The following is a 23043-nucleotide window of genomic DNA, read 5'->3' on the forward strand; positions in this document are numbered from 1 at the left end:
TTTAGGGGGTTGTGTTTGTTTGTTTTATGGAGAAATTCCCTGTTGCTCATGTTTTTGCAAGACTCCTTTCTGGATTTTCCCCCCCTAGATCACATTTTTTACTTTACTGCCCCTGTTTTCCTAGTGTTGGTTTGCTGCTGTTGTGGCTTGTACTTGGAGTTTTAGGTGCCACCTTATTTACTAGTAATGATAGAAAAGTTTCATCGTTTAACTGCTGAGAATTTAATTCACCTGAGTGGTTTTTGCTGGGGCTAGAGAAACATTTTCCAGTTGATACTGTGGCCAATTCTTTGATTACACTATAACCAAGATGGTCCTCCTCTGTGAAAGCAATGGGTGAACTCCACAGGATCAGAGAGTAATTTGTGTTGGAAGGGTCATAGAGTGATAGAATGGATTGGGTTGGAAAGACCTCCCAGATCATCAAGTCCAACCCTTGGGCCAACTCCAGTCCCTTTACCAGATCATGGCACTCAGTGCCACGGCCAAGCTCAGCTGAAAAACCTCCAGGGATGGGGAATCCACCCCCTCTCTGGGCAGCCCATTCCATTCCCTGAGCACTCTCTCTGCAAAGAAGTTTTTTCTGATGTCCAATTTCCCCTGGCAGAGCTTGAGCCCATCGTGCCCCCTTGTCCTATTGCTGAGTGCCTGGGAGAAGAGACCAACCCCCACCTGGCCAGAACTTCCCTTCAGGCAGTTCCAGACAGTGCTGAGGTCACCTCTGAGCCTCCTCTTCTCCAGGCTGAACACCCCCAGCTCCCTCAGCCTCTCCCCACAGCACTTGTGCTCCAGTCCCTTCTCCAGCCTCGTTGCTCTTCTCTGGCCCCGCTCCAGCCCCTCAATCTCTTGCCTCAACTGAGGGGCCCAGAACTGAACACAACACTCACGGTGTGGCCTCCCCAAGGCAGAGTCCAGGGGAAGGGTCACTGCCCTGGGCCTGCTGGCCACGCTAGTTTGGATCCAGGCCAGGATCCCATTGGCCTTCTTGGCCACCTGGGCACACTGGTGGCTCCTGTTGAGCTTCCTGTCCCTCAGTCCCCCCAGGTCCCTCTGCCTGGCTGCTCTCCAGCCACTCTGTGCCCAGCCTGGAGCGCTGCAGGGGGTTGGGGTGGCCAAAGGGCAGGACCTGCACTTGGCCTTGTTGAACTTCATCCCATTGGAATCAGCCCATCTCTCCAGCCTGTCCAGATCCCTCTGCAGAGCCCTCCTGCCTTCCAGCAGGTCAACACTCCCTCCCAACTTGGTGTCATCAGCAAATTTGCTGATGATGGACTCAATCCCCTCATCTAAATCATCAATGAAGGTGTTAAACAGGACTGGACCCAACACTGACCATCCTCACAGACCATCCCCATGCTGGACCAGGTTGCTCCAAGCCCTGACCAAACTGCCCTTGAACACTTCTCTATTCTTCTATTCCACTTCTCCTCACATGCCAACTCAACAGATTTATCTACAAATTCTGATGAAAGGATCATTTAAATCCATACAAATTTAAATTGGACTGGTAACACAATGACCAGAGTACTGAATTGTGCAATTGTGATTTTTTTTTTCCCAAGACAAAGATTGAGATCTGAATTGCACCATTGTATCATTTTAAACTAGAAGCTGTTGGAGCACAGTGTGTGTTTCATCACTACATCTGTCTGAGAGGCCAGTTGGGTTTCTCTGAGTTATAAATCAGTTTATCTGAGTTATGTATCAGTTTATCCCTGCTGCCCATGTGCAGGGGAAATGGCTGCTTGTGAACACTGAAATGGGGGTTTAGCAGATATTTTTGGGTTCTAGGTATTTAATAAGCAATTTGGACATTCAGATTACTCATCTCTTTCCCATGGTTAGAGGGCATTAGCAATCACCAGCAACAGAAGGTTCCATTGGGTGTTGTTAGATCAGGAAACTTGATTTGTAATGTACCAGTAGACCTGGAAGTGGGTTCTCCATTTCACCTTGTCCCATCTTGTTTTCTATCAAGCAGCTTTAGCCCACACCTGATAAGAACCATCTATACCTGGGATGAAATTCTGGGTGATTGAACCATCAAATTTTTCCCAGAGCAACACAATCACACATAACTTTGGGGCATATCCCTGTATTTGTCACTGAGCTTACACTATTTGTTGCAGCCTTGCCCAGCTGAAATGCAGAGTGTATTTCCTTGACCTGCTCAGTTTGCACAATAAAATCCCTAATAAAATCTAATATTTAGGGCTTCAGTGAGGGGAACTAGTTAAAGGCTTCCAGGAAGATGCAAACAACTCTTTACTGATATAAAATATCATTCACCTACAAACCCAGACCTTTTAAATGTTGGTTTAGTCCAATCCCAGGTGTGTTGCAAAATGCTGTAACACTGTTTTATCTTTTTTATCCAAGTTTTTCAACCTTTAATAACAACTCCAAATTTGAAAATCTCTTTCTGATTTTAAGCTCTCAATTTAAGTGGTTTTTTGGTCTCCTTTTACCACCCAAACTGAAAATACACCCTTAGAGTGAATGGCCTGTGTAGTTCTCATGGCCTCTCTTTATCTACTTAATTTTTTTTTAAATTGGTCATTATTTTAAAAAATATTATAGAAAATACAAATTGATTCTTCAGCAAAAGCCTGTAACAGTAAATGGACAGTAAAACATGTATGTTCCAAAACCTAAACACCTAAGATGTGGAAAGAAAGAATCCTTCAGAGAACTTCAGAGGTACTTGATTTGAATATTTCTGATCATAAGGTGATTGAAAAGTTACTTCACCTATAATAAAATCTTTTATAGGGATTATTATTTTTAAGTTATTTTTTTAAGACAGTAAGAGCTTGGCTGATTAATGAATTTCTTTTTCTCTTTTGCCTGTGCTTATTTATTCCAGTGATGCAAATTACTTACCCAGCTTGTAAACTATTTTTATGCCTAACAAGAAGCGTTTGAATTTGATATTCATGCAAATAATGTCATTTAATTGCCTTTTCCTTGACAAGAATTCCCAAGTATATCTTTGAGATTTAAGAAGGATGTCACAAAACAGTTTTCCCCCAGAAGATGGTTGAGTACAGGACCAGGTTGCTCAGGGCAGTGGTCACAGCACCAAGCCTGTCTGAGTTCCAGAGGGGTTTAGACAAGGCTCTCAGGCACATGGTGGGGTTGTTGGGGTGTCCTGTGTAGGGCCAGGAGTTGGACTGGATGATTCTTTTGGATCCCTCCCAACTCAGCATGTTCTTTGATTCAGAACCTCTCCAGCAACAGCCTCTCAAGTAGGTTATTCACAAGGTTATTTTGTGAGAGGGCATTGAGACAAATAACCATGGAGTGAAACATCCTCGTGGTGGTAGAGGGAGCTGAGGGATGCTGGTAAATGGGTGTTTTGGAGCAGTGCTTCCCATTTCCACCCTTGTTAGACTGTGTAAATGCATTACAGAAATGAGTACCACATGCACCCATGTGCCTCCTGTGACACCTGCCCAGGGTGCTGAGGCTGCCACCCACAGCTGGGTGTGTGCTGCTGCTTTGGGAAATTTATTAATGAAATTTGGTGATTTTGCTCCACTTTTTTTTAAGACTTGTAACGGCCAGTTTGGCCCCTTGGCCACCTGTCAGTTTATCCCTGGCTGAACTGGTCCTTGCCTGCTTTCTCTGGAGTAACCAGAGCTGCCTGATCTTGGAAATATGCTCAACTAAACTGAAGCAACTAATATGGATGGAGCAAAGGAGTGCCCTGATTTTCACAGATACTGGGCAAAGACTTGCAAGTCTGAAGGTGTTTGGAGGTTTTGCATGAATAAGTGGGTTCCAAAATTAGGTTTCAATACTCTTCTAACTGGAAGCTGTCCCTCTCCTTCCAAAAAGTCCTTCTAGATTGGGCCCCAGACTGAAACCCACCAAATTTTGATGATGCTTCATGGTTTTTGTGAGATGGTGGAGAGTCTGAGAGTGTGAATAGTGGAAAGCTGACTCATTTGTGACCTGACCATTTACTCTGAAGGCCTCCCCAGTCTGTAGCTTGTTAACATTCCCAGGGACAGCTCCTTTTTCCTGAATCCTTTGGGTTTTGAGGAGCAGATCAGGACGCAGAGATGTGGATTTGGGTGTCAGTGAAGGTGAAGCAGTGGGCCCTGAGCACAGAGCTGGATGGGGCGGTGCCCAGAGGCGATGGATGCCCGGGACCTGGCGGTGCCCATGATGAAGAGGTGACCTCAGCACTGTCTAGAACTCCCTGAAGGGAAGGTCTGGCCAGGTGGGGGTTGGACTCTTCTCCCAGGCACTCAGCAATAGGACAAGGGGGCACGATGGGCTCAAGCTCTGCCAGGGGAAATTGAAGTTGGAGATGAGGAAAAACTTCTTTGCAGAGAGAGTGCTCAGGCATTGGAATGGGCTGCCCAGAGAGGGGGTGGATTCCCCATCCCTGGAGGTTTTTAAGGTGAGCTTGGCCGTGGCACTGAGTGCCATGATCTGGTAAAGGGACTGGAGTTGGACCAAGGGTTGGACTTGGTGATCTCGGAGGTCTTTTCCAACCCAATCCATTCTATCATTCTATGATTCTGTGTTGCGGGTACCCAGAGGCGATGGCTACCCAAGATGCCCGGAGGGGATGGCTGTCCGGGATGCGGCGGTGCCCGAAGATGATGGATGCACGGGATGCCTGGAGGCGATGGGATGCCCGTGATATTGGGGTTCCTGAAGGGGATGGCTGTCCGTGCCATTGGGGTTCCCGGAGGCGATGGCTGTCCGTGCCATTGGGGTTCCCGGAGGCGATGGCTGCCCGGGATGTGACGGGTGCCCGGCCCGGTCGTGCCCGGTGTCCCTGCGCGTGACGTGTCCCCCCGCACGCCCATGGCCGTGATGCGGGGCTGACCCCGCCCCGCCGCCCTGTGTTCCGCCGCTCGGGAACCCGCGCGGTTCCGCCGCTGCCGCCCGTGTGTCGGTGCGGAAAGCGTTGCGGTGCCGGCTGCGCTGCCGGTGCGGGGACCCCGGCCCGGGGAACCCCGGGGAGCCCCGCGTTGCTGCGGGGATTGCGGGCGGTGCCTCCGCGCTCCGCCCCGGCCCTGCCCGCGGCCCGTGACGCGGCGGGCGGGGCGGTGCGGGGCGGTGCGGGGCGGGCAGAGCCCGGCGGCGGCGGAGCGGGCGCGGAGCGGGGCCGAGTGAGCGCAGCGGAGCCGAGCGGAGCCGAGCGGGCCCGGGGCCGAGCGCCGGCAGGATGCTGGAGATCCAGCTGGACGATGGCGGCGTGGGGGGGTACCCGGGCGACGATTACTGCTCGGGGTCCGTGATGTCGGAGCGCGTCTCGGGCCTCGCCAACAGCATCTACCGCGAGTTCGAGCGGCTCATCCACTGCTACGACGAGGAGGTGGTGAAGGAGCTGATGCCGCTGGTGGTGACGGTGCTGGAGAACCTGGACTCGGTGCTCACCGACAACCAGGAGCACGAGGTGGAGCTGGAGCTGCTGCGGGAGGACAACGAGCAGCTGCTCACGCAGTACGAGCGGGAGAAGGCGCTGCGCAAACAGGCCGAGGAGGTGAGCGCCGCCAACCCGCGCCCATCTTGGCCCCGTCGGGCGGGGACCCCCGAGCGGCACCCGGGGGGGGTGCGGGAGGGCCGGGGCTCCGTGTCCCGGGGCTCCGTGTCCCGGGGCTCCGTGTCCCCGCTCGGCCGCCGGTACCTTCTAGAAGCGGAGCGCGGGGGCGGGCGCGGCAGCGCATCCCCTCCCGCGGGGTCTGCCCCCGGGACCGCTGCGGAGGAGCTGCCGCGGGGCAAGAAAAATCCCCCAAAATTCGACTGAAATAGCTGCAGCCGCGCCGATTCGGGGGATTAGGAATGCGCTTGGCGGTGCCGGCAGCATCCCGAGGAGTCGGCGTAATTTGGGGGGTTTTTGGAACGGGTGGTTTGTGCGGCCGTCTGGGTTGTTCGGTGTCAGCTGTGAGATGTTTCATTGGAGCAAGGGGTTGCCTTGAGGGTATAACGCCTTATTTTTGAGACTTCTTTTTATGCAAACTACACCTTGAGCCTTAATAAAATAGTTCCGAGGTCAACACCTGGCGTTTCCTGGGCCGGGATATGCTCCCGAGGGAGCCGGGGCAGGGCTGGCCTGGGACGGGGGGGCCCTGGAAGTGGCTCAGGAGGGACCCAGCCCTGCGATGGAGAGGAAGCAGAATCCTCGGGTTACAGAGACTCGGATGTAGACAAAACAGAGGGGAGGTGACGTGCACTCTGTCATCTTCCTGCATCTGCGCCTGTCCCTGCTGAAATCCAGAGCATCCTTTCAGCCTTAAAGGCTGGGAGCCACAGGGATTGCTGTTCAGCCTCTTGGAGTGACAGTCTGGGAGCTGGGATGGAGCACTGGTGGTGGAAAAAAGTCCATCCTCACCACATCATCCCCATTTCACTGCACAGCTTCTTAAAAAGTGGTGGTTTTGTTTGGTTTGTTTGTTGGGGTTTTTTTGTTTGTTTTTTTTTTGTTTTGTTTTGTTGGGTTTTTTTTAATTTATTTTAGACTAAAAGCAGAAGATTTAAGATTCAACAGCCTTCCTGACTGGTTTGGTTAGGGATAGTAAATAAAATAAATTAAATTAAAATAAAATAAAATAAAATAAAATAGTGGTAAATAATGAAATAGTTGTTGAACTGGAGCACAGTGTAAATCAATTGTAAAGCACACACAGGATTTTCATAGACATGTTCTTGTTGCTTAATAATCACGAGCAGGAATCTTGGTAACTCGATGGGGAGGACACTTGTGGTCAGTTACTGATACTGAAAGCAAGAGCCAGTCAGTTAAAAGTTTTAGTCCTGAGTTTTAGTTATATATTAATGGACTAATAAATAATCTTTTAAAATTCTTCTAAATGCGTGTAGGGGTCGAAAAATGATTCTGAGTACATGAGACTTGCTAGATGTTGTGGAGAGACAGCATTTTGCAGCTTCTGAGAAATAATAAATTTAAAAGTGCACAATTTATGGGGGAAAAATGTGGTTTGGAACAGTCTGGTTGGAATGATTTTGCATTTTTGGACTGGGGTGGATTTCTGTTCTTGACTTACTCGACACAGGATATGTTTTGTGGAAGCAAATGTAGTGACAGGAGTTACATTCCCTGCAAGGAAACCTGGGAGCTGTGGCAGGATGCTGTTTGCTGAGATTTAAAAAGCACCCGTGGTGATGATGATGATGATAATGATGATGATGATACTCTGTTATCCTTATGAACAGCTCAGTGGAAGAAAAAAGTGTCTGCAAGGAGACTGTTACCAGAAAGGAATAGATAATGTGCTTTTTATGAGAACAAATGAGTGTTCTGCCTCCTCAAAGTCCCTGTTACAAGGTCATCCATGGAATACATGGCTGCTGTTTCCCTTGGCATATAAAGAACCACATTATTTATCTCTACCTGTTTCCCATGTGCTGCTTACTCTGCAGTAAATTACACATGATGGGGGTGAATGTCTTTGTATACAGGGAATTCTGCTCTCCACTGTGTAATTGTACACAACCAAACCCAAGAAAACTGGTTTTTCCCCCCCTGAATGTGGATTGCTGCTCTGAAACAGTGCCCTGAGTGACCAGGGAGTGTCCATCCCAGCTCTGCAGAATCATCAGCCCCCTGGGCTGTGCCTTAAGTCTTGGGTGGGATCTTCACTTCTAACTGGGAGGATCCTCCCCTGGGAACAAGAGTTGACCTCAGTCTTGATTCCTCTGTGTGTGTGAGTGCCAATTACAACAATTAAAGTGACACTGAGAGGCTGGAGATGAAAAACTGATCTATTCTCTTGCAATATCCTGTCAAAGGACCCTGAGTTATAATTACTTTATATTAGTGTATTAGTCTCAAAGTAACTGGAACCACCAGTGGGGATTGTTCTCTGGCAGTGAAATGAGTGTTGTGTTGGCTGGTTCCCACTGTATTGTTCCTCTTCGTGCAGCAGTTATGCACAAACAGACTGTACAGGTATGGTGTGTTAAATTAGGGTTGTTTCCAACAACCACAGAGTCACAGAAACATGGAATTATTCGTGTTTGAAGGGACCTTAAAGATCATCTAGTTCCAAACTCCCTGCCATGGGCAGGAAAACAGCTTTCCTCTAAATGCCATAAAGGAAATTTTTGCTTCTCAATACTCCTCTCTTAAGGCAATTCTATATATTGTCTTTTGAAACAATCTTTGCCAAAAGCAAATTAGTGCTTTATTTTCTAAACATTTGGGCTGTAGAGCATTTTCCACTTGTCCTAAAACAGGGCAGCAGAAGCACCTGAGCAAGTGGATTGAGAAGAGCAGTTCCTTGGCACGAGGCAGTGCTGTCAGTGGCTGGGATAGTGGGGCTCAGGACACAGTGTTGCAGTTTTCCATGGCCTCCAAGCTCTGAAGATGTGGCATTGCACCAGATTTTTGGTGGTTTTGTCTTCTTCCATCTATTTCATAGGGAACATAGAAACAGGATACACATGCATTGATTAGGGTGATTATTGCTGGTGTGGTGTGGTGTCCTGTGGCATCTCAGACTCCCCTAGTGTGTGTGTGACCTTCCAAGATCAGGCAGGGGCAGCCCCAGCAGGTTCTCCAGGACCTGCATCTGGTCCAGGTTTGAGCATCTCCACAGATGGAGACTCTGCAGCCAGCTGTCCCTTTCAGGAAAAGGTGGATCCTCCTGTTCAGATGGAATTCCATGTGGTTTCCCTTGTGCCTGTTGCCTCCTGTCCAGAGCAGTCAGGGCTCCTCATCCTCACTCCCTCCCAGCAGGTACTTGAGCACTCTGGGCCGATCAGCCAGAGCTTTCTGGAGCAGCCCCAGCTCTCTTGGCCCCTCCTGTGAAAGATGCTCCAGTCCACTGACCACCTTTGTGACCCTGGTATTTGGGGTGGTGCCCACTAACACAGGGCATTTATTTACACTGGCTAAGTGTCTGGTTTAGCTTGGCATCTTAAGGAAATGAAAGGGCTGTGATTGCTGTGTTAGGAGCCACCCCCAATAACTTAGGAAGCTGGTGGCTGTTTTCAGACAAACTTGTTAGGGTTACTTATACTGTTTTTTCTTGAGAAAAGTGAAAGGCCAAGTGAAGGTCCTGCCTGGTGAAGGGACAGGCAGAGCTGGCAGCAGGACAGGTGGCATGTGGGTCTGGGGCAGGTGGGTCCAGCATGTGCACATTGTTGCTTCCTGGGGTCTGCTCAGGGGACACGTGGGACAAGGAAGAGGCTGGGGGACACCTGCAGAAATCCCCAGGGAAAACAAACCCTCCTGGGTCCACTCGTAATGAGATGTTCTGATTTATGCAAGCTGCTTTCCTAACGTTGTGGATTCTTCCTCTCTTGGAGACAAGCACCACTGTGTGCCCTAAATGCTGATTTCAGCAGAGGCTGTTCCTCATGTTGGGCACTGATGCCAAGATGGGTGTGCACATGTGAGTGCACACAAAGGCTTTCACAGGGATGGCTGGGGTGTGTTAGTGTGAATTCTTGGAGTCTGCCAGGTGGGAGGTGCCTTCAGAGCTCTCGTTGCATAAAAGCTGCTTCTAGAGAAATGTACATCCCAAGGGGAATGGTGGTGGCCATCCAGAGGAACAAAAAATGCATTAGTAGCAAAGTAAGATCTTGGTTGTTTGCTTTGTGACATCAATTCATGCTCATTGGAGTGTTTGAAGTGGTGCTCATTAAGATCCATCCAGGGATGGTGCAGAGGGAAGGTCCCAGTGCTGGCCAGGAGGTCTGGCCCCTCTTGAAAGGCTGTTTTAGCTCATGTTCCACACTATGGAGGTCCAGCACCTGGGAGCAATGGAATGTGGTTGGGAAAACTGTGTCTCAGTGCCCGTGGCTGTTGTTCCCTGGCACTGCCCCTCCTGCTGGTCGGTGTTCTCAGGCTGCAGGTGTTGGGGGGCAGGTGCTGCTGCTCTGTAAGGTGTGCTGGGCCTCTGCTGGGCTCTTGGAGCAAGGGGCTGGCACAATGTGCCAGGCTGCAGTTCTCACGGGCCTGTGTTGCTGTTGGACCTGCCAGAGGTGGGCAGTGCTGCCCAGAGCTGCCTGGGCTGTGGCACGAGCCTCAGGAGCACAGTGACCCCTAGGACAGGGCATCCCACCTCCTGTGGCATTCCCAGTGGGCTGCCCCTGGAGTTGTCATCTTGTGGGCCTCCCCATGGGTCTTTTGACAGAATCACAGACTGGTTGGGGTTGGAAGGAGCCTTTGGAGGTCGTTTGCTCTGATCCATTGCTCAAGCAGGGTCAGCCAGAGCAGGATGCCCAGGAGCAATGTTTGAGTATGTCCAGTGTGGTGGGAGGCTCCCAAAGCCTCCCTGGGCAACTTGTGCCAGTGCTCATAGGGAAAAATGGTTTTCTGATGTTGAGAGGGAACCTCCTGTGGTCCAGTTTGTGCCCATTGCTTTTGTGCCCACTGCTTCTTGTCCTGTCACTGGGCACCCCTGGAAAGAGCCTGGCTCCATCCTCTCTGCATCTTCCCTGCAGGTGTTTGTGCAGAGTGAGGAGATCTCCCTGAGCCTGCTCTTTCCCACGTTCTCCAACCCCTTCATCACCCTTGTGACCACTCACTGGGCTCCCTCCAGTCTGTCTCTCTCTCCCTTGTACTGGAGAACCCAGCACTGGACACAGCACTCTGGGGGGGCCTCAGCAGTGCTGAAAAGAGGGGAAGGATCTCCACCTGACCTTCTGGCAAATCAGCCTGGGACATCATTTGCCTCAGGGGCACATCTCTGGCTCATGTCCAGCCTGGTGTCCACCATCACCCCCATTTTTCTGCCAAGCTGGGTGACTCCATCATGTGCCTGTGCTCCCCAGGTGTGGGGTGTGAGCTGTGAAAGCCCTTTGCTGGCACTGCCACTGCAGGATTTTTATCTGAGAGATGCCCAGGTGTCATCCTTTCCCCCTTCCCAAAAAAGCAGTGGCCCTGTCTCCTGCTGGCCTGGAGCTGTGGCCATCACTCCTCATTACAGCTTGTTCTGTGTATGGTTAATTACATAAGCATGTTCACTCACCAGTAATTTATTTTTATGCAGTAAGAGGCTCCAGTGTTTTGTTTGAAGCTCAGTGGCAGCATTTTGGGAGGAGATGGTCCTCTGTGAGAGGCTCTGTGGCTGCCCTTGGCACCTGAATAGCTCTCCATCCTGGTGCCCGTGTGGTGCCCACTGGGCCCTGCCTGCAGCTCAGACAGCACAAAGGCTTGTCCAAATGTCCCCATTTGTTAAGGAATGCCTTAAATATTGTCCCTCCTTGTAGCCTAATTCCTTTCTGGGAGATGGGGAGGGAGGATGACAGAAGTGACACTGACCTCCAGCCCCTGCTGTTCTCCACTGTAAGTGCCTTTTCCTGCCCTGCCTCGTATCTGCTTTCTCTGTGGAATGACACTGAGCCTGGAGAGGCACTTTGTTTCCCCACCATGAAACCTGACCTTACAAACAGCTGATTAATGAGGGTTTCTGCAGCCTGAGGTGACTTCCCAGCATCCCAGGAGGAAGGCTTTGGGGAACAGCAGAGATAAGACAAAGAAAGGGTTTGCTTTCTCCTGGATCCCTTGCACATAGACTGGTGAAAATAATGGGCAAGCATGAAATGCCTCCATATGTCTCCATACGCTTCAGACCCTCTTGGTCCATTCCTGGAGCCTGCCAGATTTCACCCACAGAATGAGCAGCAGAGTCTGTGTGGTTATTAGAGGGTTATTCCAGTTTACTTTGAGTCCTTTTCTGCAACTGTTTTAGTTTCCAAAAGCTGTTGGTCCTGGAGAAACCAGTTTCTTCATTTTCATCAGAAGTGCTGTGATACTTGTGATGATTTTTTTGTGTTGAGCAGGCAGATGTTGACTTACATATTTATGATACTGTTCTCCTTGCCTTTTTTTCCAAAATGCATCCATTTAGTTGTTCAGAAGTAGGAAGCAACATAAGTGTGAGTGTCTGTGGTGATCCCATCTGTCTTCTGGGTGTGACAAATCTTACGTTATATGGGGATGTTCACCATCATGTCTTAATTTTCTCATGCCTTTTGTCAGTGATTTCACTTGAACACGATTCAGGATTGATCACAGTATTGTAGATTATAAAACTCAGCAACTGAAGGTAATGAAATAAGCTCCATGTGTTTATAAGTAACAAACAACAGAAACTGGTTTTGGAGATTCCTGTGTTTCACATTTGTGTGTTTAAGTAGGCATATGGTTAGTTATTTTAGATATAGATTCTAATGTTCTCTCTTCCCTCTGAACTGGTAAAATAAACTCACCAGCCATCCTTGCAGCCTCCCCATGATGTCCTCAGGCTGAGTTATCTGTCCCCAGGCTGGCTTGTCTCACCTTCTGTAAACATAACTAATCTTGTCAGATACTTCTACAATACAAGTTGCTTAATAAAGAAAATAACTCAGTGTTTCAAGCACTTTATGTCATACAAACAAATGCATATTAGACAGGCAGGTTCATGTAAATTTTACTGTATAAAAGGCATAACTTTTTACCCCATGGTGTGCTTGATTTGTGGAGGTCTCCACCTTGCACCCTGCACAGAATAAGCAATGTCTCCTCCCTGAATTGGGCTCTGTGTCTGTGTTTAGAGAGCTCCTAAAACTGACAACAGCTCACTGCTTTGGCCTACAATCAGCACTCTTGGCATTCTGAGCATGCCTTTCCCTGCAAAACCTGTAGCAATAAAAGTAAATAGGATTGGAAGCTGAAGATTTACCATCCCATCCTGTGTCTCCTGATGCAGGACCAGGATCGATGTTAATGCAAATAACGCTGATGGAGATAATTCCTTCCTTCCCCTGAAGGTGGACTGGGGTCATTTGCTGGGGAATTAATTCAGGGGTGCCTTTTCCCTGCTCAGCTGCCTCTGCCAGCAGCAGGAGGGCTGGCTGCCCTCTGGGTCGGCTGCTCTCCCACCCCTGACCATGTGACACCAGGGCAGGGACCACCTGCAGAGGTTCCAGAGCAGCCACTGCTCTCTTTCCTGTTGGTACAGAAATATCAAAGGTGAGCAATTCAGGTCTATACAGACCCTGTGAGACTGAAGGGAGAGATCTGAGAAGCAGCAAGGCCACAGCTGCTGTTGTCCAGTAAAGGAGAAATCACTCCCTGGGAGTTCTCAGCAACTCCCCAGCAGTTTCTAATGAGAACTCCTCAGGTTTCCCACAGGACACCAGAGGTGTTCCAGAAAACAGTCAGGATGATTTCACCAAAACACTGGACTATATATGGACTATAACCAATTAGAGTTTGCAGTTAGATGGAGTGAGGTTCAATTTAGCCAATAGAACATAGTCTAAGCCCTACATAAACCATGTGCAGTGTGCAATAAATGGCACTTGCCTGTCCACCTTAGTCTGGTGTGTGGTGTCCTTGTTCCTCCACATTTTTTATTGTTTACTTTACTTCCCTGTCCATGTGTAACTCCGGTGTTGTCTGCCCTTTCCCCTTTGCCTGCTCCTTTTTGCCTGGCTCCATCAGAGCAGGTGATGCAGCACATGCTTGGGGTGCAGTGGGATGGCAGCAGTGGTGCATGTGAAGGATGTGCTGGGCTATTCCTGGGTGTGCTGGATAAAGGGAAACCAGCAGGAGAAATGAACCCAAAACAAAAGAGATTATAAATCAGAGTTACAATTTAATAACACTATTACAATAAATGCAATGGCACAAAGAGAAGCTGATTTTAACCCCCAAACCCAGCAGTGTAACCCAGTCCCCTGGGGCACAAACACAGGGGGGTTTGGTGGCCCCTGTGCTGAGCCCCACGTGGTTCCTTCGAGTCCAAAGGAAAAGGAAGGGACAAACCTGTTGGTGCAGATGATGGCACAGTCTGGTGGAGAGTGGGGGGCTCCTCCTGTCCAGGGTCTGCTCCTCCTCTGGATCCAATGAGTGGTCCCAGCAGTCCCCAAAGCCCAAGATTCTCTCCCCTCAGGTTTGGGTGGGAGCCCCCAGTCCCTCCCCCAGGGCAGGGTGTTCCACACTGGGGGATCTGACTCTGGGAGTCAGGGGGGATTTTGGAATCGTTGCTGGCCCATGGGCAGAGCTGAGCCCTCAGGTGGGTGTGGAGGTGCCAAGGAGTCCCTGCAGGGCAGTTCTCCCAGCTCCTCTGCCAGGCTTCTTTCACAGCCAGCTCCCAGCCTGAGGGCTCAGCTGTGCCCTGGGCAGCTGCTGCCAATGGGCCATTGGGAACAGTTTTTGGGCAACGGCCCAGAGGGTTTAGAATGCACAGCTTTGGTCACACCCACACAGGGATAAACTGGTCCCACCTGCTGAACTGGGACACTGGGCCTTGGCTCCCATGGGATCAGCCAGTGGGGGCTCTGAGCTGCAGGAATGAGGTGTGTCCCAGTGCCAGTGAGGAGCCAGGCTGGGCTGAGGGAGGATGCCCAGTGCAGAGGGAGAGCTGAAGCACAAACTGTGCTGCTGTGGGCTCAGGCAGAGGAAAGGGTCATCTGAGACAGGCAGAGACAGCTTGTCTTTCCCATGGCTTTTTGGACCTTCTCCATCAAAAGTTTGTGTGCAGATGTCCTGGTTTTGGTGTTATATATATACATATTTGTAGTTAAGAACTGTTATCCTCTATTTTTGTTTTTAAAAGTGTTCTGATTAAAACTAAATTTCCAAGCAGTGGTGATTCTTTGGGGAAGCTCCCCTTCTCCTGGTCCATATAAACATATTAGTTTCTTCTAAACTAAGACAGCAGAATACATTCTTTTGGTGAAAACTATACATTTTGTTATCATATTAGAGATGATGCTGTAGGACCAACAGCTGTTGGAAAGCCACTTGCTAAAAACACATGAGTAGTTACTCTGATTTTTTCTAATAAATGGTATGAATTCTACAGTGATGAGATGAAATCATTTAGACTCTTCTGTTTACAAGTTATTGAATTTTTTATTTAAAGGAGTTTAGCAGAGAGAATTTGTGATTCTGTTTTGCAGTAGAGTCTGACCATATGATATGTGTTTCTAAATCACTTCTCTGTGAGGAATCAGGCTTTCCACATGTAATGCCCATCAGTCCTTGCCATCTGGTAACGTTATTTTAGTCTCACTAATCTTGGAGGGAAAAACTCTATAACCAAACACAGATCCTTCATACAAATCCTCTTTGTGTCACTCAAGCTTATGGCACTCATTAATATTCGTAAATATGAGTGTGTTACTAAAAATTGCCTTTAAAGTAAACTAGTGAGTGAGCACCATGAGCTGGTATTTAATTTCATGAGCAATTCGGGATAATATTCCGAATGTCAGTTGATGATGAGGGGTGATGGGCAGGTTTTCCCTCAACAGGGTTACCTTAATAAGTCAGACTGTGATCCCCAAGGGGGCTTTGAGAAGTTCTTTTTCTCTTGGTGCAGTGAAGCAGCTGCTGCACAGACTTTCTGTGTGTGGCTCTGCAGGTGGTTGTGTCCATGAGACTGTTGGCACCTGCCAGGTATATAGCCTGGAGAAGAGGAGGCTCAGAGGTGACCTCAGCACTGTCTGGAACTGCCTGAAGGGAAGTTCTGGCCAGGTGGGGGTTGGTCTCTTCTCCCAGGCACTCAGCAATAGGACAAGGGGGCATGATGGGCTCAAGCTCTGCCAGGGGAAATTGAAGTTGGAGAGCAGAAAGAAATTCTTTGCAGAGAGAGTGCTCAGGGATTGGAATGGGCTGCCCAGAGAGGGGGTGGATTCCCCATCCCTGGAGGTTTTTCAGCTGAGCTTGGCCGTGGCACTGAGTGTCATGATCTGGTAAAGGGACTGGAGTTGGACCAAGGGTTGGACTTGATGACCTTGGAGGTCTTTTCCAGCCCAATCCATTCTATCATTCTATGATTAACACAGTTTTTCATCACAGCCACCTTTTGTAGCAGCATTAAATGCAACTGCAGCATCTTTCTGCATCCCACTTATTTGAATCCCCGCCCATATTTCGGTGGCCCCACCTTTGTCCCACCTCCCTGGTTGCTCCCCTTGCCATCCCTTCAGCTGTGTGGCTTTTGTGGTGGGTAGTCTGAGTTCAGTCAAAATCACCACATAATCTGCACCATAATTCCAGATAGAAAAATATGTACAAATATATTTTAGCCCTCACAAATGAAGATAATTTTGTCATCTTGACTTTTTTCCTTGTTATGATGTTTATTCCATTAACATTTTTTTCACTGTCCGTTCTTATCCACTCTCTGTCTCTGTTGAACATTTCAAACCAGTGCATCAGTGTCTTTTCTCCCTGAATGGAGACTCATGCAAAGCTATGCAGGAGGCAAAAAACTTCAATAGTGACTTCACTTATGTAATGTCATAAGTGAAAAAATATAGAAAATATTTAGAAAGAAATTAAAAACAGGAAGAGCAAAATTTGGACAGGGATTGCTGGTTGCTCTAGACTTGTTGCACTTGGGGTATGATGATCTCTATGATTTGGGGGAAAATTAACATCTGTGTTCTTGAAATAAGGAAAATTATCTTAAATTAGTACTTGCCAGGTAGTTTTACTGGGAATGCCTCTGTGCAAGTGCCCAGTTTGCAAAGCACAGCCTGCTGTGGGAGCAGGGTGTGAGCAGGAGGTCATGATGGGTGTCCAGTATCCACTCAACCTGTTAATGCTGAATGGTATAAACTGTGTGTTTATACACACACATTAAGGTGATATTAGTATTAAAAACATATGTAGCTAAAGTAGGTGTAGCTACACCACTGGGCACTTTCTTGGTTGAAGTTGAGTTACTCCAGACTTGAGCCCTGTGGACTTCTTGCTGTGTGGTAATTTTTGCACCAAATCTGTAGCTGGTTTGGCTCCAGCATTCTCAGAAACACCCACTCCTCCTTCAGAACTCAGGGCAGTAGCACTGGAAGGCACTTCCTGACTCAGCATGTCCAGTCCCAGGGTACTGCAGGCACTTGAGTTACATAATCTGTTTCATAAATATATAAAGCTTTGTCTTAAAACCATTGGTTAAATCACCTGCCTTTGCTTCTTCCTTCCTCTAAATTGCAGTGGAGTTGTTTGTTGGGGTTTAATTCATGGCCTGGTTTTCCTGGTTTGTTCTTGTGCCAGCATTGTCCTTTACTATTAGTGAGTTTTTGTCCTATCAAATATTTATTTCTTTGTTGTGTTAATGGGAACTGGTTCTGTTCTGTCTGGTCTCTGCTTGCTGGTGCTGGAGCCAAGCTCTGTTCCCCTGCCAGAGAAGGCAGTTCTGCTGGGCTGTGCCATGTGTGCTGCTGGCATGGAGGTGCCCATGTGTCTCCTGGGCATTCCAGTCTTACTGATTCCCTCATCCCCTTTTCCTGGAGTGACCCGTAGCCATGTCAGGTGCTTGGGCTGATCCTCTCTGAGAGCAGAAGGAACAGCAGGTGATGTTCCAGGGCCAGTTTTCTGTGTATGACCTGTGAATGCTCTCCATGAGTGTCCCAGTGTCACAGGGCCTTTTTCAAAGTGCTGGTGACAAGGTTCATGTGAGGGCTGTCCCCTTCATTAGCCCAGGTCAGTGTGGTCAATGTGACATGGAGTGGCAGAGGTGGCAGCATATCACAGAATTCCAGACTATTCTGAGCTGGAAGGGACCCACAGGGATCATCGAGTCCAACTCTTAAGTCAATGGCCCACACAGGGGATTGAACCCATGACCTTGGCACTATTACAGCCAAGTTTGAACCAAACTGAGCTACTCTCAGGGTCTAGCATGTCCCTCTCCTCTCTGCCCTCCTCAGCTGCAGTTGTGCCTGGCCCAGAGGACGTCACTCTGGGACTGATTATCTGATGGTTCTGTCATCAGCTGCTTCTTCCCCACCCTCCTCCTCACAGCAGAGCTGTGCCCATGTGCCATTCCCATGCACTGAGTGCACTCCAGCATCAGCCACTTGTTCCCTGTGAGAGTTTGTTCTCTTTACTGGCACCCCGGGGTTTGGTGTCATCTGCAGGACTTCACCGTGACGCCTCCTGTCCATCAGGCCATCCTGACTGAAGAAGGGTCAAGGCTGTTCTCAGAGCTGCTCCACTGGCTGTGCACCCCTTTCCTTCCCTGCATCTTCTGTCCCAGTTAACCTTGTCCTTAGTCCCACTGGGAGATGGGAACTTCAGGAGGGGCAAACACTGTCTGGGGCACACCTGAGTGGGGTCCTGGATGTGGGAGGGTCCCTCTGTCCCTCCTGGCTGTGTTGGAGAACCTTCATGGAGAGCATTGTAAGAGAAAAGGGATTCTCCTTTCAAAAAGGCTCAGATCCCTTGGAACAGGAATATGGGAGCTGGCAATCTTGGCATACATTGCCAAAAAAGACATTCTGTTCACAGAAGACACTCAAAGCCCCTTCTAGGACTATTGAGTATCCAGCAGATAAAAGATGTAATTTTGACTCCTTGAAGCCAGCAGCAGGAACAGAAGTCTTTCATCCCCAAGCTGTGCAGATATAAAGGAAATAAGACTTCACTAGAAGGTTGTGTGCTGGTATGGAGCTTGGAATGTTCCTTCAGGAGTGCATTTATCCTTGAGGACAGCAAGGATTCCAGCACAGGCTGTAGTTCAGAGCATCTTTCTATCATGAAGCTGTGGACTGTGTGTCCTTCTGGGCTAGTGAAGTCTACAAACTAAATTAAAAATACAGTTAAAATGACATTATTATATGTTCTTTTTTACGATGTTTTGGCCATTCTGCTGATAAATGGCCTTGTTCACTGTCAGCTTTTTTTGAGGGCAGAGACCTCAGCCAAGGGAGGCTGGTAATTATTTTCCCATATGAAATGCTTGTTTATATGTGAGTGTCTTCATGTGATTCAAAGTTATATATTTTAAATACTCAATATAAAGTGATTATTACAATCATGCATTTCTAATATGAAATCCCTCCTGATGTGTAATATATGCTGTACTGGGAATATGATTTGAACTTCAGGCAATGAAAATGTGGTGGCCTAAGGGCCAAATACCCCCAAAATCCGGAACCCCCAGAGATGAGAACCAAGTTGTAGAACACAGAGCAGAGCAAGGGACATTGGAGAATGAAGCTGGAATTTACTGAGATTTATAGTAAGGGAAAGATTCTGAACAGTGTGAAGTTTGAGTTGGATGAATTACCTGTGAGTTTTAAGAAGTGTGGTCTAGTTGGGGTTTTAAATTTTTGGTTCTTCATGTCACAGCTGCAGTGATGACCTTCTATTCAGTGACCTCATCAATGTCTAGAACTCCCTGAAGGGAAGTTCTGGCCAGGTGGGGGTTGGTCTCTTCTCCCAGGCACTCAGCAATAGGACAGGGGGGCTCAAGCTCTGCCAGGGGAAATTGAAGTTGGAGATCAGAAACAAATTCTTTGCAAAGAGAGTGCTCAGGCATTGGAATGGGCTGCCCAGAGAGGGGGTGGATTCCCCATCCCTGGAGGTTTTTCAGCTGAGCTTGGCCATGGCACTGAGTGTCATGATCTGGTAAAGGGACTGGAGTTGGACCAAGGGTTGGACTTGATGATCTCAGAGGTCTTTTCCAACCCAATCCATTCAGCTTGTGGCCTTTTTGCCAGTGCAGTGTGGGAAGGTGAGAGTTTGGCCTTTTGAGCTGTGTCCTGGAACACCAGTGCCTGAGACAGCATCTTCTGTTTGCTGTAACTGAGATCCTTCAGAGGTGGAGAAGATACAGAACTTGCACTTACAAATGGTGTGTCTCCTTGTGGCAGCAGGGTCAGGGATTTACCCCACAGGTGCCATGGGTATGATCACCTGGAGCAGGGTCTGCTGAGGGCAAGAACCTTCCAGGAGAAAGGCTGACACTGCTCGGAGCAGCCCCAGACCCAGGGGTGTGTAACCACCAGGAGCAAGATGTGATAACCAGGTGAAATGCAGAGTGTGCTGGTTTAAAGGGAAACCGGCAGGGGACATGAACCCAACACAAAAGAGATTCTAAGTCTGAATTACAGTTTAATAAAAATATTACAATAAATGCAATGGCACAAAGAGAAATTGGGTTTAACCCACAAACCCAGCAGTGTAACCCACCCCCTGGGGCACAAACACAGGGGGGTTTGGTGGCCCCTGTGCTGAGCCCCACGTGGTTTCCCCCGAGTCCAAAGGAAAAGGAAGGGACAAACCTGTTGGTGCAGATGATGGCACAGTCTGGGCGAGAGTGGTGGGCTCCTCCTGTCCAGGGTCTGCTCCTCCTCTGGATCCAGTGAGTGGTTCCCCAAGTCCCCAAACCCTGAGATTATATACCCCCAGGTTTGGGTGGGAGCCCCCAGTGCCTCCCCCAGGGCAGGGAGTTCCACACTGGGGGATCTGACTCTGGCAGTCAGGGGGGATTTTGGAATCGTTGCTGGCCCCTGAGCAGAGCTGAGCCCTCAGGTGGGTGTGGAGGTGCCAAGGAGTCCCTGCAGGGCAGTTCTCCCAGCTCCTCTGCCAGGCTTCTTTCCCAGCCAGCTCCCAGCCTGAGGGCTCAGCTGTGCCCTGGGCAGCTGCTGCCAATGGGCCATTGGGAACAGTTGCTGGGCAATGGGCCAGAGGGTTTAGAATGCACAGCTTTGGTCACACCCACACAGTGAACCACAGGGAGCCCCCTTTTACCTGCTCTCAGCGAGCCAAAGTGTTTCTAAAATTCATGTCATGTTATGTACAGCAGGATGGAAGTGCAGGTGTGTTTTTATTACTTGTGGGGTGCTGATGGCCATGTTTCCCTATTTGTGTGACAATCCAGTTCAGCTTTGAGACCAGGGAGGGAGAGCAGCTTTAAATACTTGTAAACTCTTCATTTTCCCAATGAAAACACTAAATATTTTATTTTCTGGCTCTCTTCTTGATAGAAACTGGCAATATTTCCATGTAATGAAGGCAAGGTAACATTGGTGTAAGGCAGATAACTTCTTAATCTTCTACTTCAGCTTTGCTAAATAAATGACTTTATATAAATGCCTATAGAGATAAAACACTGAACATGGAATCACAGAATGTTTTGGGTTGGAAGGGACCTTAAAGACCTTTCCAATCCTCCCTGCCATGGGCAGGGACACCTTCCACCAGCCCCTCAGGTGGCTCCAAGCCCCATCCAGCCTGGCCTTGGACACTTCCAGGGATCCAGGGGCAGCCACAGCTTCTCTGGGCACCCTGTGCCAGGGCCTGCCCACCCTCACAGGGAAGGATTCCTTCCCAATATTCCATCTCATCCTACCCTCTGTCAGTGTGAGGTCAAGCAAGGGGAAAAAAAACCACAAAGAAACCACCAAACAGCACAGCCTTGAGGTCTTTAAAATACATTTTAAAATAATTAAATACACCATGTACACTGCCCTCTGGCAGTGGTAAGCCATTCCCTCTTGTCCTGTCCCTCCAGGCTCTTTTCCCAAGTCCCTCTCCAGCTCTCCTGGAGCCTCTTTAGGCACAGGAAGGGGCTCTCAGGTCTCCCCAGAGCCTTCTCTTCTCCAGGTGACCCCCCCAGCTCTCCCAGCCTGGCTCCAGAGCAGGGGGGCTCCAGCCCTGCAGCATCTCCCCATTCTCCTCTGGACTCACTCTGGACTCCATGTCCTTGTGCTGGCCCCCCCCCCCAGTGTGGGCAGCACTGAAGGTGGGGTCTCACCTGAGCTGAGGAGGGGCAGAGGATTCCCTCCTTGCCCTGCTGCCCATGCCAGAGGAGGAACCCAGGGCAGGTTCCGTGCCCAGCCCTGGCCAAGGGTCGCTGCCCTCGCTGTGCCCCCCCTGCACACTCTGCAGCCACCACCAATTAAGGCCATGAGATGAGATTGCTGCATCTCTGGCTCTGCTTGATTTCTCTCTGATGTGATGTGATGATTTCTGATGATATGTTACTATTTTTAGCTGTTTCCTGCCTTCACAAGAGGCAGGAAAGCAGAAAGCCAAGCAGTCTGCATTGTGCACTGCTCTCCACAGAAACAGTCCTTCTTCAGCCTTAAGATGATTTTATGCTGGATATTTTCCCTGTAAAAGTAGTGTGTGAGCCATTGTTGTTTGCCATAGTCCTGGGTTATTACAGCCCAGTGATCCTGCTTGAAATCTGGGGATAGAGCCCAGCAGAGAAAAATCCATGTGAGTTATTTTGATATATAGCTCTTTCATACTCCAGTTCTCTCAGAGGTGATTAACTGTTCCATTGTTCATATTCAGAAATTGTTCTTTGAAATTAAGTGTAGAGGATCTGGGAAAAAAATAAGAAAAAATAATAAAACAATATTAATGCTGTGGGTCAGCCTTGCTGTTGAGAACTCCTGTGAGTGGGGGCTGGTTTTGCTTCCAGTGCACCTACTGCTTTGTCATGGTGAAAGCAAAAGAAAAGTGCTTTTTCTTAACCATCAGTGGAATCCTCTGGTTCTTTTCATTTCTGTTTTGTAAGTGTCTTTATTGCATCTCCATCCAGCTGGATCTGGGAATCCCTGGGTTGTGTGTCTGAGCTGAGCTCCATGCAGTGGAACATTCAGGGCAAAGCAGCTGCAGTTCCTGGCCCTGGGAATGAGGAGCCACTGAATTCCAGGGCAGCTGCAGCACCAGGCTCAGCCTGGGAGGCTGCACCAGCCCCAGATGTTTTTCTTGCCTCTTGGTAACACTAAGATGAAAGAATGCAGTCAGTCTGGGCACTGAGGTTGTGGCACAGTGCTTTGTACATGGTGTATTTGGTTATTTTAAAATGTATTTTAGAAGACCTCAAGGCTCTGCTGTTTGGTGGTTTCTTTGGGTTTTTTTCCCCTGCTTGACCTCCCACTGCCAGAGGGCAGGGTTAGGTGGGATATTGGGAAGGAATCCTTCCCTATGTGGGTGGGCAGGCCCTGGCACAGGTGCCCAGAGAAGCTGTGGCTGCCCCAGCCCTGGGAGTGTCCAAGGCCAGGCTGGACAGGGCTTGGAGCACCCTGGGCTGGTGGGAGGTGTCCCTGCCCATGGCAGGGAGGGTTGGAACAATGTGGTCTTTAATGTCCCTTCCAATCTAAAGCATTGTGTGATTCTTTGCTCCTGTTAAATACATTTATGTTTATAATGAAGCCAGAGTAGTATCTGCAGTGTCTGCTTGCTGAAGTTATTGGAATTTTGCTGCCCTGAGGCCAGAAGTGTGGATTGAAGTCCTGTGATTATTCTTTGCTGGTTAGCAAGTGTGAGTAGCACCCACAGAGCTTCATCTTTGTGTGTCAAACATC

At 49.0% G+C, this 23043-nt stretch overlaps 1 protein-coding gene across 26 annotated transcripts in view; it reads left to right on the top strand.

Moving 5' to 3' along the window:
• Nucleotides 1-5060: 5060 nt before the first annotated feature.
• Nucleotides 5061-23043, top strand: part of MAPK8IP3 (mitogen-activated protein kinase 8 interacting protein 3) — an 86584-nt gene continuing 68601 nt past the window's right edge. For 11 of the 26 annotated variants that reach the window (XM_071571488.1, XM_071571497.1, XM_071571498.1 and 8 more), the window contains exon 1: nt 5063-5506. In XM_071571488.1, coding sequence (XP_071427589.1) covers nt 5189-5506 — 318 coding nt within the window. In that variant the 5' untranslated portion in view covers nt 5063-5188. Of the gene's footprint in view, nt 5507-23043 lie in introns of all 26 variants that reach the window. The other 15 variants (XM_071571484.1, XM_071571495.1, XM_071571485.1 and 12 more) reach the window with 5 other exon arrangements.

Source organism: Pithys albifrons, chromosome 16 (assembly GCF_047495875.1).
Source record: "Pithys albifrons albifrons isolate INPA30051 chromosome 16, PitAlb_v1, whole genome shotgun sequence".
In the NCBI taxonomy this organism is placed as follows: Eukaryota; Metazoa; Chordata; class Aves; order Passeriformes; family Thamnophilidae; genus Pithys; species Pithys albifrons.